This window comes from Tyto alba, unplaced genomic scaffold, assembly GCF_018691265.1.
Source record: "Tyto alba isolate M040663 unplaced genomic scaffold, T.alba_DEE_v4.0 Super-Scaffold_28, whole genome shotgun sequence".
In the NCBI taxonomy this organism is placed as follows: domain Eukaryota; kingdom Metazoa; phylum Chordata; class Aves; order Strigiformes; family Tytonidae; genus Tyto; species Tyto alba.
This window is the reverse complement of record NW_024881302.1, coordinates 16,370,577-16,383,490: the sequence shown is the minus strand read 5'-3', so window position 1 is coordinate 16,383,490 and position 12,914 is coordinate 16,370,577. Positions and strand designations below refer to the sequence as shown.

Sequence of the window (12,914 nt, the reverse complement as noted above, 5' to 3'; positions counted from 1 at the left end):
GCAAACAATGGCAGACATGCCACTGGGAGCATGAGTAGAAATCGAATGGTATGTATAAGAGGCAGGAACTGCAAAGTGTGGCATCTTCTGAAAGATTTACGAAGGACAGCAATATTTAGACTCTATTAAATTCTGAATTTAGCAGCAGTCAGGAGTGTGTTTTATACAGAAGTAACATCCTGCTGATGAGTTATGAAGGACAGAACCTCCCAGCTCTCAAACACTGCCTGACAGCATGCATGAATATTGTTTATTAGTTTCTTATTACCTTCTATTTGGGAGAGAAAAATACGATTTGGCACACTATCCTTAGGAGACTGATGATCCTCGTCTTAAGTAACAAAGTTCTCTGACACAAACCTGAAGTAACTGAGAAAACAGTCAACCATTATTGTTTCCTCCCTAGAGCCATTTACTTTGACTCATCTGCTTACCTTTTGTAGAGAAGCTGCTGTCGGACTGACCTTGGAAGAAATCTTATCAGAGTGTGCTTTTTTAGTGGATCATTTAAAAAATCTTCCAGACCATCCACCTAGAATTATTTTAGAAGCTAATCAAAATCAGAAATGTAACTATCCTTTCAAGTATCGAGCTTTGCAACCAGCACTGTCTACTGAAATTTTCTAAGCAGATGTTAGTGCTTTTGTAAAATGCTTAAACATTATTCTTGTTAATCAACGAGGCAGAAGATTCAGTGAGATTGTAAAAAGCTCTTTGCAAACTATTTGCTTAAGAATTTGCAGTATTACAGGGCTATAGAGGTTTTTTTTCAGTGTAGCTGTAAAAGCAACTAACTTTTCTGTTAAAAAAGCTATCAAGAACTAAAGTGTCTACTCTCTGCTGGCTAGTTTTGTTAAAATAGTCTAAGAGGATATTTGTTACTGCTTATAGGCACAGTTGATGTTATCAGACTTTAAACAAATGTAAAACAAAAAAAAGCACTATACCTTGTAGCTGACTTGTACTATCTGAACGAAGAGTGAGAGAGGCAAGCAGAGAAGAATGTCGCTAACAAGAGCCCATCCAAATCCAAACTCTCTGTGAACTGGGAGCGGAGGGACATAGCGCATCCATGACACATCATCCACATACACTAGGAACAAGAAGACTGGCTTAGATTCAGACAAGACAAACCTAATAGTTATACTAATAGTGTTCTGCTTGAACACTCACAGTAGAACATCTGGCATTTCATTGTCTGGAGATCTGAAAATCTAAAATGACCTGAAAATTATCTAAGCCATTGATTTTCAATCTTTTTTGAAGTGGACTTTTACTGGTTTTTTTTTCAGGGTTGGTGAGGACTCTTGAAAAGCACATTTAAGCCTACTAATAATAAGCCTGCCCTTCCTTCTCAGCTTACACAGACATTTCAGAGGATGCCAGAAAGCAACCAATAAAATGAATTCCCATGTTCTGAAGTATGAAGATGGCACTTAGGTTACCCATATAAGATTCTGTTTTTCACCAAGATACTCTGTTCCAAGACTTAACTATCCTTACAGCATTAAAAAAAAAAAAATCTGAATACCCAATCCTATTATTTCTTTTTCTATACCCAATAGCACAGAGAACAGTTTATCAACTATAACATCCATTTTCACTTTGGAATGCATGTATTCTGTCCCCCTTACAACTCCTTTTTGTAAAAGAAACAGAAGGTGGCAATATTTTCTAAGTTAATTTAAGCAGTAATTATGTAACCATGGCTTCAGTGTAGACCTATCCCTACTAAAATTACCTGAGCCATTTCTCCAAATTTCCTCAAGATTATTCTGAATTCAAATCCTGCTCTCCGAATTACTAACAAACTTTCCAGCTTTTTATCATTCACAATTTGAGTCTACTGTATTTCACTATCCAGAACAGTGTTTCTATACCATATTCCTTTCAATTTGAGAACAAACCATTGATAATGTCTTAGTATTTTTTCAAGCATTTGTGTTCCTACCTTTAAGTGTTTTCATTGACATCATATTGTCAAACAGTTATGGAAATATTACACTGAACCATGGTAAAGTCTAGGAAAGCCAGGATGTGCCATTTCTTACCTGTTTGATTAGGCAATTCTACTTCAGTCTCCTGCACAGAGATTTCAGGATTCACCACAGTTGTAATTTCTAAGGTTCCATCTGGCTGTGCTTCAAGGACAGCTGAATTCACATCCAGCCCTTGTTTGTTGCCTTTTTTCTCACCATCACTACCTCCTTTTTGCTGTGTTCCATTTAAAGGGTGACCATAAACTAAGTACCAGAGGAACACGTGGACCATTCGTAAACGGGGCATTTTGGGAAGAAAGCCAAGAGAACGCCCAAGTCCTGGAACTGGGAAGGAAGATTAAGTACCAAAGAGAAATAAAAACACGATTAGAACAGGAGAAATAGCTACCTCTGCAGAACTGATGTGAAGAAAACTGGAAGGAAAGATGGGCAGCTGAAAGTAAATATAAATTACAAATATTAAGTTACAAGTAGTAAAGAAGTAGTAGTGAATTCAAATACTCCAGTTCAAATTGAAGAAAAAATAAGCAGCTAAGAAAACATTGGATAGCGAGACTGTTTTAATGTAAATCTAATTTTTCTTCTATAAAAGAAAAAAAATCAATTGTACCTTCAGAGAGCCCAACATCTGAAAGTGATTATTAATAATAAATGGGAAAGTGAAAGATGGCAGAAAAAATATAGGTGGCTGTACCTGTAACAGGGTGATAGTTTTTTAGCTGTGTTATGCCCATTTTTTCATCAGTTTTTCTTGCCCGAGTATTATCAGCTTTACACGAGCTTTCCTGCATTTCTCCTGATTCAGGAACTGTCTCTTGCCCCAGGTTTTCTTCCTCAGCATGGTCCTGCGATGTTGGTGTCTGGGGAACTTTAATCCTGTATTAAAACCACACAGCACTTTGGTAAAAATTAAGCAGAGTTCAATTCCTCTTCTTTCCCGACTTCAGGAAATATTCAGCATCTTGCTTCATCTTTGTACCTCCATTTCTCTGTTGCTAAAGAGGTTTTTTCTTTTCTTTTGTTTGCTTTGTGTTTATTTCCTCTGCATAGTTTTGCATGTACTAGATAAACCAATTTCCCCACAAGCCATCCAAACCATCATTGCAACTTGCCTGTTTGCAGTGCTTGAATTGGAGATTCGGAAACGCACCTGCTCGATGGCACTTTTTACAAGGGGGTCATTAGGACTCACTGAAGGATGTACAACAAACTCTACCTGTTCAGAGCAGCAGAAAACAAAGAAAAGCTATTTGTGGAGATATTGGCTCTTAATCAGCTGCATAAATTATCAGATTAACAGTTAGTAACAGTAGTGACAATGGATGAGTGCTATGAACATTTAATAACTCACAGAATATTAACACTTTTGGATAAGAATTCCCATTGCTAGTTTATATTAAGAGGCTAGACTGTATGGCCTCTGTACCAATAAACAGTGACTGTCCTTTCTACAAAACTCAGTTTTTTGGGTTTTTAAACTCTGAAATATTTGGGGAACAAGCACTTCAATTTGCAAATATTAGGCTGAAGGGGATAAATGAAAAGCCATACCTTGTAAGGCCAAACCAATACACACTGTTGCTGAAAGTACACACACAGTTCAGATTAATAAGATTTCATGTGCTCTACAGTAACTGTGCAGCAAGTAATTTTCAACATTCTCACATTTCACACTAGAGTTACAACGACAACTCTCAGCTTTGCAACTACGGATGTTTTATTTCCATAAACCTCAGTAAAAGCAGATTTTTGTTTTTAAAAAATAGATCATGTTCTATAAATTTCAACTCAGAAGCTAACTTGTGATTTCTCATATACTCTTGGCTTTCAAAAGGGGATTAAACAGAATTGTGTTGCAGCTTGACAGTGCAGGGAGAGAACCAGGAATTGCATAACTGATAAGCAGCAGGACCTCTCAGAAGGGCAATTCAGAGACTTTGATCTCTGGACTATTCCTCGGTCTCATAATTATCTGCAGCACAATAATTGAAAGTACTAATCTGGTTTTCACAGTAGCTTAGTTTGGGACATGTAGCTTCTGGGCAGCTTGACTATGGGTTCTGTTACAAAAAGTGAAGTCATCCATGTATTTCAGTAAAAAGGTCCCCAAACATTTTGATAAATCAGAAGGCTGTGAGAAAGATGCTTCTGCTACGAGACTCGGTGCAGTCACCTTCTTACTAATGCCATCCTGAATGACTGTAGTACGATAGACTCTGAGGAGTCCTTCTCGCGCAAGCTTCTGCACCAGTCGTACGATAGACTTTTTGCAACATTTAGTGGAGACACCTTCTTGCTTCTCTTGATCCATGACCATCTTCTGAAGCCTAAAAGATGCAAAAAATACCATGCATTTTAAGCCCAGAAAAGCTCCAAATTACCTAAGCAGTTTCTTAGAACGTGTGGGTTGTATGGTTATTTTCCCACTTCTAGCAATTACTGCTCACTTGCCCCTTTTGCTGTAGATAACTGGTAACTTAGCTTTGAATTTCTGTTGTATTTTCTCTGTGATCAAGCTTTTCCTTTTCAGGTGAGGACTGCTGTTCTCATGACAGCAAATTCTCAATGCCCAATTTCTCTGTGTATGGTTATAGTGCTGTCATGAATCTAACTTCCCTAAGGTCAGGAAAACCCACAGCTGTTGTAAGTGGTGATTAAATATACACAGTTTATATTTCTACTTGTGGGCTCAGTTCAGCTTGGGGCAGAAAGAGTTTACTTAATGGCGTTCAGACCTCAGAAACTACAGATGCATTCACAATGTAGACACATGTATCCCATCACATGAAGCCAGCTCACGTCTTCCCTTGTAGCAGCCTGCAGAAGTGCACTCACACCCTACTCTCCTAATTCTGGTTTTCATGCACTTGTTCAAAAATGCCCCAGGCCCTGCTTTTGACTCTTTCAATTCTGGAGAGTCAAGTCTGAAAAAGCTACAGAAGGGTATTAAGGGAATGAGGCAATAAGTGAACATACATGAGGACTTCAACTTTTTCAAAAAACTACCACATCCTGGTAACTGACGTAATTTGAGTGACAACACCAGCAAATTTCCTTCACAGACTGGGGAGGGCCAGAACTTTTCACCGCTGCTGCGGGAACCTGTGAGCTACCTGTTGGCAGCACTGAAGGGGAGAATAGAGACCCAAAATATCTTCTGGACCTGCACTTGTATGTGACTAGATCACTCAGTGATGAGGCTGGTGCCAGAAGACAAGGCTCTAATTTTACAACACTGCAACTGAACTAGGTGACAGAAAGTTTTGAAATTCTCAAACCAGATGAGAATAAGGCCATGATTTCATACTAAATTCCTATAGCAGGCAGCCCTGTGTGTATTGACATGCCAGGATCTCATGCGCTGACATGTAAGATGGACAGTGCAATCCTATTTGTGACAACAGTCTTGCCAATTTGGAAGCTGGGACTCCAAGAGAGCACCAGGATTTCCATTTCTCTTTAGAGATGACTCTTAAAAGGTTGAAAGATGTTATAAACAATCAGGGAAGTATTTTTAGTCCAGACAAGGCAAGTCAGAAGAAGACCCATAACCACAGAACTATGCAAAGAAATCAAACTGTCAGGACCCTGCTAGAGCAATGGTGACTGACTGACATGAAGATATGAGTCTCTACAGTCCATGACAGAATAAGACATGAACAATTTTTGAAATCATGCAGAAATAAAACTTATGCAGATGAAAGAATCCTCAAGCAGGGAAGTACTGGATCTTATTATGTGGTCCCAAGCACTGGTATACTGTGAACAGAGAAAAAAACGTCCTCTGATCCCTATTTATGAGACATATACCATTTAAAAATTCACTTGTGTAATTATCTGCAGAAAACTATTATTGTTTTCAAACAGCTGAGTAATTTTTAGGGTTCAGTATAACTGCATTCCCCCCCAGCTTCCATGTGCCATTCTCTCCAGCATTATAACATCTAGTGCCATCCGGGATGACACAAGCCAACAATGGAATAAGCACACAGACTGCTTGCTAAAGGAGTGGTTCTACCACCAAAATGCAGCAGGCCCCCAGTACTCTGTTTTCAGATGGACTCACGTGAACAGGCTTTCAATTAGCCGGAGGTTTCGAACAGCTTCCACAATGAGATTTCGGCGTTTCAGCAGCCTGTACGTTTCATGAGATCTCTCCACTGCTGTAGCTTTGGAACGCTTTTCCTTCTTTTGGCCACATATCTTCTAGTGAACAGCACGGACAAAATAAAAACTTTACATGAACTATTCAATGTCTTCAGCCTAATGTTGGTTCCTCACACAGTAGCATCTGAGGAATTCAGAGTTTTGATGTATTTATTTGTAATGAACTACTCAGATGAGGTTTATCTTTTAGCTCACAGGTAGGGAGTCAGACCAGATGACATGTAGCACTTTTGTGCACAGACAGACATTAAACGATGACATGCGTTAAGTCAACACAGGGAATTTGGAGAGCAACAGGGAAGTAACCCAGAACTGTATTTTGGACCTTTGCCTTCTTATATCCTGGAATAATTCTCATTGGTAAGTACAGTGCAGCCAAAATATGAATGTACTTTGAAATTAAACTTTAAAATCTAAACCAATGCCGTAAATGAATACAAAAACTAAAGCTTGAAGTCTTGCTGTAAAAGTATATAACTTAGCTCAGACAGCCATACCAATAAGAAAATACTAAGACACATGATCTTACCTTCGGGTCTTCAAGTCTGACCTCCTCCACCACAGCCACATCCCCATCTTCATCAGTGGAGTGAGCGCAGGTGGAAAGATTGGACTCTTGCTTTAGAGTTTCCAGAGTAGAACTCTCTCCTGAAACCTTGTCTGGGAGTTCATTAGGTTCCTCAAGAACTTGAGGGGAAGGCAGCTTCTTTCCCTGAGACTTCACAGCTGTTGGCTTTGAGCCTGGTTTAAGGGCAAACAGCCTTGTAATTGTTCTGCTCTCAGTTTCCTGTAAATGTTCAGCTTCTCTCTCTATAAAAGGTATTCCCCCATCCACCCAGGTAACTACTGTACTTAAAACCATTCTGCTACATTTTTCACACATTCTTCCACCCTGCTGGAAGCAGTGGTTTGACTGTGAGTGACTGCATTCATCCTCCAACTGTAAAGTTTAAAAAAAAAAAAGGAAACTCCCTGTCATCAAGTAATTCTCTCCATGTGGAAGTCTCTTCATAGGCAGACTTAGAAGACAATGAAGTCCCAGATTAGCTTATCCAGAAACTGCTGTCTGAAAAAAGGAGAGTTTGTCACAAAGATTCTCGAGTTCTGCCAGCAACCTGACTTTTCTGACTCAAAGCAGAATGAGAACAAGAATTTAGTGTTACTCCAAAGATAATCTACATAAGAAACAGAGATCTGTTCTCCTCTCTTCCCTTGGAGTTTATCAGAAAAGTTGTAGAAACATTTAAATAGTTAAAATAAATAAAAAAAAAACCAACCACCATATCCTCTTTAAAATATGTCCCCTAAAGGCTGGTGGCTTTCACATTATGATGTTCCAAATAACTAAAGAAAAAGATGAAGCAACTAGCTTCAGGGCACAAGACGTTTTTGCTACAATATGCGTAGGTCAGTAAGGCCGTGGGTCAAGTCATCACAAGCCTATTGCTGCCTGAAAGCAGTTAGTTACCATCTTACCTGGTCTCAGACAAGAAGTCAGTTATTACTCTACATATACTCATTCCACTTGAAGGTTCGCATCAGTACACGAACGAATACATTTTGCACAGACTCTAAGGCTCAATACCAGACATTTCCAACTAAAAAGAAACACTGCTAAGAGGGGAAGAATTTTTGTATGTTACAATTAAAAAAAAAAAAAAAAGGTTAACTGGCTGATGTGTCAGCTCCTGTGCCATTTACCACACCTTAGATGACATTTACATATCCAATGGAATGAAATGGTGCGTTTTAATGAGAGGCACAGCCCACATTTTTCCTTAGTGAGGAAGAAATACAGCATTTCAAGACAAAGTGTGTTCAAATCCCTTCTGAAGTCTTCAAGAACTTTAAAAGCTAGAGCTCTACCAAGGTGGTGCTCTCCGATGGGCACAGCCTGAGCTATAAGATATTTTGAAAAACAGAGCCCATGACAGATACCTTGTCAGTTGAGCACAGAACATCCAAGGCAGATATAAAATTTACCCAAGGATGCTCTTTCTCTCAGCAGCTTAAGCCAACCTGACTGCTAGCTACCACTGCTTCCCCACAATGCTTGTCTTTAGCCACACAGTCCTGTCTCCCTCCTTGCAACAGTTTCAGAATTTGTCTGATCCTCTGCAGAACCATTTCAGCCCTTCAAGCCGCCAGAAAAATAACTGAAAATCCATGGATCACAGCATGTAAGCCCATTTCACTTGCATGGAGAAAAGGGGAGAAATGACATAAGGGTAACAAGAAATGGATTATCTTGTCAGTGATAATCAGAAACACTATTTGGCACACAGACACCAGAGCACACTTCAGCCCTGAGAATCTCCAGAGATTACCACACTTACAGTATTCTAAAACATAAAAATTTTGGGGGAAAGAGAACTTCAAAAAAGCATAGATATAATCAAATAAGTATAAAAATCAATAGATGACCAAAAACTTTAATGGAAACTAATAGCACATTATTTTTTTCTTTAATAAAAGATCCAGAAGAAAAATGCAGGGTTCTCTCCAAATTACAAAATCATGATCTACCTTTAGCTGATGTTGACTGATGGGTGTCATCCTGCAAACTTAATGTCAACAGAGAATCAGAGTTGGCCTTCTGACCTTTTCCTCTCTTCTTGCCATCTTTCCCTTCTTCTTCATTGTCAGATTCTGAGACCAAAGTATCATCTTCTCCAGGAGACACATCTTCCACAGGTGGCGAATCTTCTGGCACTAGAGCCAAAGTGACCGTAGCTAACTGCTCACTTCTAGCCTTCTCTCTCTCAAACTGACGGTTTAAATCACTCTCCTCGGCAAAAATGTATGAAATATACTTTGTTGTCCTTTGCCGACCTTCATCCTCCATAAAACCCTAAAGAAATAGTTGGAACATTATTTTACCACTTTACTTCTCCATTCTTGCAGTGTTCTCCAGCATCAACACTGGGAAAATTTTCTAACTGTTCTCCCTTCACATCAAAAGATATTATATTATTCTTTTTTTCTAAATAACAAAAATGTTGACTAACCTTAACATATAGAAATCATAAGAAATACTATGCTTGAAAAAGAAATATATCTGCATTACCTGCCTACCAAAATGAAATGCCTGCAGTATGTGGGATGTAGAAAAGTCTAAGAAAGAACAAACTATATGTATTCAGACTGGAAATAATTTTTTTCAGAAAAAAATTTCTGTGAAATAACTGCAATGCAGAAGTTACCAGAGTGAATCACACTTAAGTGGAACTGCTGTTACACTATCTACTATATCAGTTGCTCAGGTATCTAGGAACTCAGTCTATCAATAAGGGAAGATTTCATCTTCACAGTTGACTTAGGAAAAAGTATGCTTAGATATTCCAACGTTTTATATAGTTTAATCCTACAGAACATTTTACCAAATTACAAGATCTTAATAAAAATTTCTCTATTGAGGTAAGATGGCAATACCTTGCCTTTGTGAAAAGGGGCAGGGGGGTGCATGTAGAAAATGACAGCTGAATTGGTTCATCTTGTTGAAATGAAACAAATACTGAAATACCTGGAAATAAGGAGTTTAATCACCGTAACCTCTACAAAAGTAGCTGTTTTTTTCCCTGAATTTGCTGGCATTTTCAAAAGGAAAATAGATTAATGATTTTACAAGTATAAAGGCTCTCCGACAAGATCCTTCAGTACAGCATCTTACAAAACAGAAGTTGTCTTATAGTCAAAAATTAAGCAAAGTGGCTATTTTGAGTTGAGACACATTTATGTTCATCTCCATAAAGTACCAGCCCCCCCGGTCACTTGGGTTACCACTGATTACAGTGAATGACTTCAGTAAGTCATTGAGGCCAGGTGTAGCAGGGTTGAGGCCAGTTACTCTGCCCCGTCCTTTCCTGGAGTGCAGACCTGCACCATGGTGCTGGGGAGAGTGTTTCCCTGGAATTCTGTGAAGCGACATCTGGCAGAATCCCACCAACTGGTGTGGATCACCAGAACATGTGCTCCATACAGACAGAAAATATAGGGCTATGTGCATTTTTCCCCCACAAGCTTTATTACTTAACCACCCAGTCACGAAATAACGTAAAATACCTGATCTGAGTCAGCAAACTATTAAATGTCAAGTCAGCTAACCAGGAAACAATAAAGAAAAGGTATGCTAGAAAAGCAGATATGTTACATTTGAACAACTAGGTCTAGTCCTCAGATTACAGTAGGTTAAAATCTTAGTACTTTTTGAACATGTCTTATATACCTTTTCCTCAATTGAAATCATACTCTTTTCAATCTTACCAGGACCCTTTCACTGTCAACTCTCAAATCACTGCTGTTTAGATTGTTTGAGGTTAACAATGCTATAACGTATCACCACGGCAACCACTACTATATCTCCAGTTTCAGTAAGTATCTAAATTATTTTATTTTGACCTTACCTTGACAACTTTGTATCTCTCCAGAAGACGACAGAGCATCCTTGCTTCTAGTTTCCCCACGTTCATAGCCAAGCGAATTTCTGCCTGAGAAATACCTTTGGTTCCCCTACTTTCAACTGTTTCAGAAAGGAAAACAAAAAATATCTCAGGGAAATAATCTGACCAAATTAAATATACATATATTTGTATATTTGCTCTGAATAACTGTATATGTTAGAATATAAAATCTAACATTCCCCACTAACAACTAAAGACATTTTCACAGGCAGATACAATATACAGTCAAACACTGTCATAAAACACAATTTTATGTGAAGCAGTGCCCCAGCAGAATGAGGTTTGAAGGTGATAGCTTCAAAGCAGGGATGAATTTTTCCCCTGACAGCTTACCACAGTTAGATATTAATTTCTCCATTATGATAGGAAAATAGATAGAAGAAGGAACAGTTTTCTTCATCACTGTTTCTCATCCCACCACAACACCCTATTTCTATGATGCTGTTTTATTTGGGTGGTATTGAACAGCTGATAAGCTTCCAAGGAGGGTTAACAGGGGGCACAGCTCCAGTCTAAACTGAACATAAAGCTCGTATTTTCCATGGAAAATTGACACTTCTTGATAAAGGAAAAGCAGTAAGAACTTAAAACCCCCCACAATGTATACTTTTCTTTTATACATGCAAGGAGTAAGGCAATGCAAAAAGTCTTTAGCATGTCTTACTACATCACCTACTTAGCTGGTAAGCCTGGGTGAGCATATCCCTTTCGCAAACAATATCCACAGGCTGAACTGCTTTTGTGATGATCTCCTCTTCATCATCATCATGATAATCTTCCATTTTCTTCCGAAACTCCTTCAGTAATTTAAGGCAACGGACCATGACATCAGTCCCTGTGAACATGAATGTTAGTAACAACTCAACAAAATGCAGGGTGTGAGCGCATGTTTAAACCGTTTTATTTCTTTCAGCAGCACGAAGCACTAGTAGTGCAATGGGGAACAAATGACCAAAGACAACTGTTTATTTCTAGGAAAGGTTTGCAACAGCTTTTCCCTATATACAAATTTGTCAAAATACTGACTAGCTGAGTTTTTGAGGTGCTCGAAACAATCACCTCTGTGTCAACATTAGGGCTGCCCAATACAGTGATTTACGAGCAGCATGGAGAACACTGTAATAACAAGAGAAATTTCAACAGCACAAACAAATCGATGAAAGGATTAAGTGCTGATCCACAGAATTACATCTTCAGAACGCATACCTGACTCTGAGATCACTCACTGGGTATAAAACCACTCCTTTTTTTCTACAGAATCAAGGCATTTTTCACTTTCTATAAATGTTAGTCACATAATGAAAGAAAACTGTACATTTGAAGATAGAGAACTCATACAATAAGCTACCTGGTTGCAAAACTGTTCCTTAACAGAGGATTGCCTTTCCTCAGCAAGTAATCAAAGTAGATACCAGTTGGTGGGCCCTATCAAGCACTGCTGTGAGTTCCTAATAATTAAAAGTCCCAGGACCTAAAAGAACTGTCAGTTTATTGTATGTCCTAGCACCCCCTATGTACGCCTGCACGCATGCTGGAGGAAGCATACACTGAACTAGCATCCTGAAGAAAAGGATCAAACAGAAGAGTCCTACCCCATCCAGTAAGCTCTTAAAACACAACTAAAGTGTACAGTTATGTTGCAGAGGTCCAACATCACTTTGAGAAGAGGTTCTTCTCAGCCTTTGTCTACCGATTCCACAACACATGATATCAGCTATATTATGGGAGCATTATGTGCAACCACGTATGAGCAGCTGACCGTCTAGATTTCTTGTCCAAAGTCCTCACCTACTCTTTGCACACTGGAAATGGTCAGGTTTGTTAACGCATATAGTATACTATAATTATATGCAATGAAGATGGGGACACAAAATCTAAGGTTGTTGTATACAAGGACAGAACACACTGTGGCCCACCAGCCACAAGAATATCGTACATGATTGAATTCCATCATAACATGTTGTTGTGCACTGGCTGGGCTGTAGTAACTCTTCACCTATTTTACCCTTCTGGGATCTCACAGGAGAGTGAGGACGGGTGACTTCAGAAGAGCTGCATCAATCCTGCTCCCCAATGTAAGATGACCTACTATCATCAGTGCCATCTAGCTCCTGCTGAACAATTTAAGAGACCAGCGGTAAGCGAGAACTAGGTTACTGTACACTGTCAGCTTAGCAAGTTGCAGTGATTCAGCAGCTACTGCAGAAGTAGCCAATTCATCCTGCAGCAGTGGGTGGGACCATCTACAGCCATCCCTACTCCTCTGGTACAGCCCTGATGTGAAAAA

At 39.1% G+C, this 12,914-nt stretch overlaps 1 protein-coding gene across 3 annotated transcripts in view; it reads right to left on the bottom strand.

Annotated features, from left to right (window-relative positions):
* GTF3C1 (general transcription factor IIIC subunit 1) overlaps window positions 1-12,914 on the bottom strand; it is a 43,578-nt gene that overhangs the window by 24,489 nt on the left and 6,175 nt on the right. The window contains exons 7-17 of one of the 3 annotated variants that reach the window (XM_032983565.2): window positions 11,304-11,462; window positions 10,571-10,686; window positions 8,694-9,018; window positions 6,697-6,908; window positions 6,067-6,206; window positions 4,174-4,327; window positions 3,113-3,216; window positions 2,695-2,876; window positions 2,052-2,324; window positions 948-1,093; window positions 435-532 (exon numbers count right to left, since the gene is read on the bottom strand). In XM_032983565.2, the coding sequence (XP_032839456.2) occupies window positions 435-532; window positions 948-1,093; window positions 2,052-2,324; window positions 2,695-2,876; window positions 3,113-3,216; window positions 4,174-4,327; window positions 6,067-6,206; window positions 6,697-6,908; window positions 8,694-9,018; window positions 10,571-10,686; window positions 11,304-11,462 (1,909 nt within the window). The remainder of the gene's footprint in view (window positions 1-434; window positions 533-947; window positions 1,094-2,051; window positions 2,325-2,694; window positions 2,877-3,112; window positions 3,217-4,173; window positions 4,328-6,066; window positions 6,207-6,696; window positions 6,909-8,693; window positions 9,019-10,570; window positions 10,687-11,303; window positions 11,463-12,914) is intronic. The other 2 variants (XM_042798533.1, XM_042798534.1) reach the window with 2 other exon arrangements.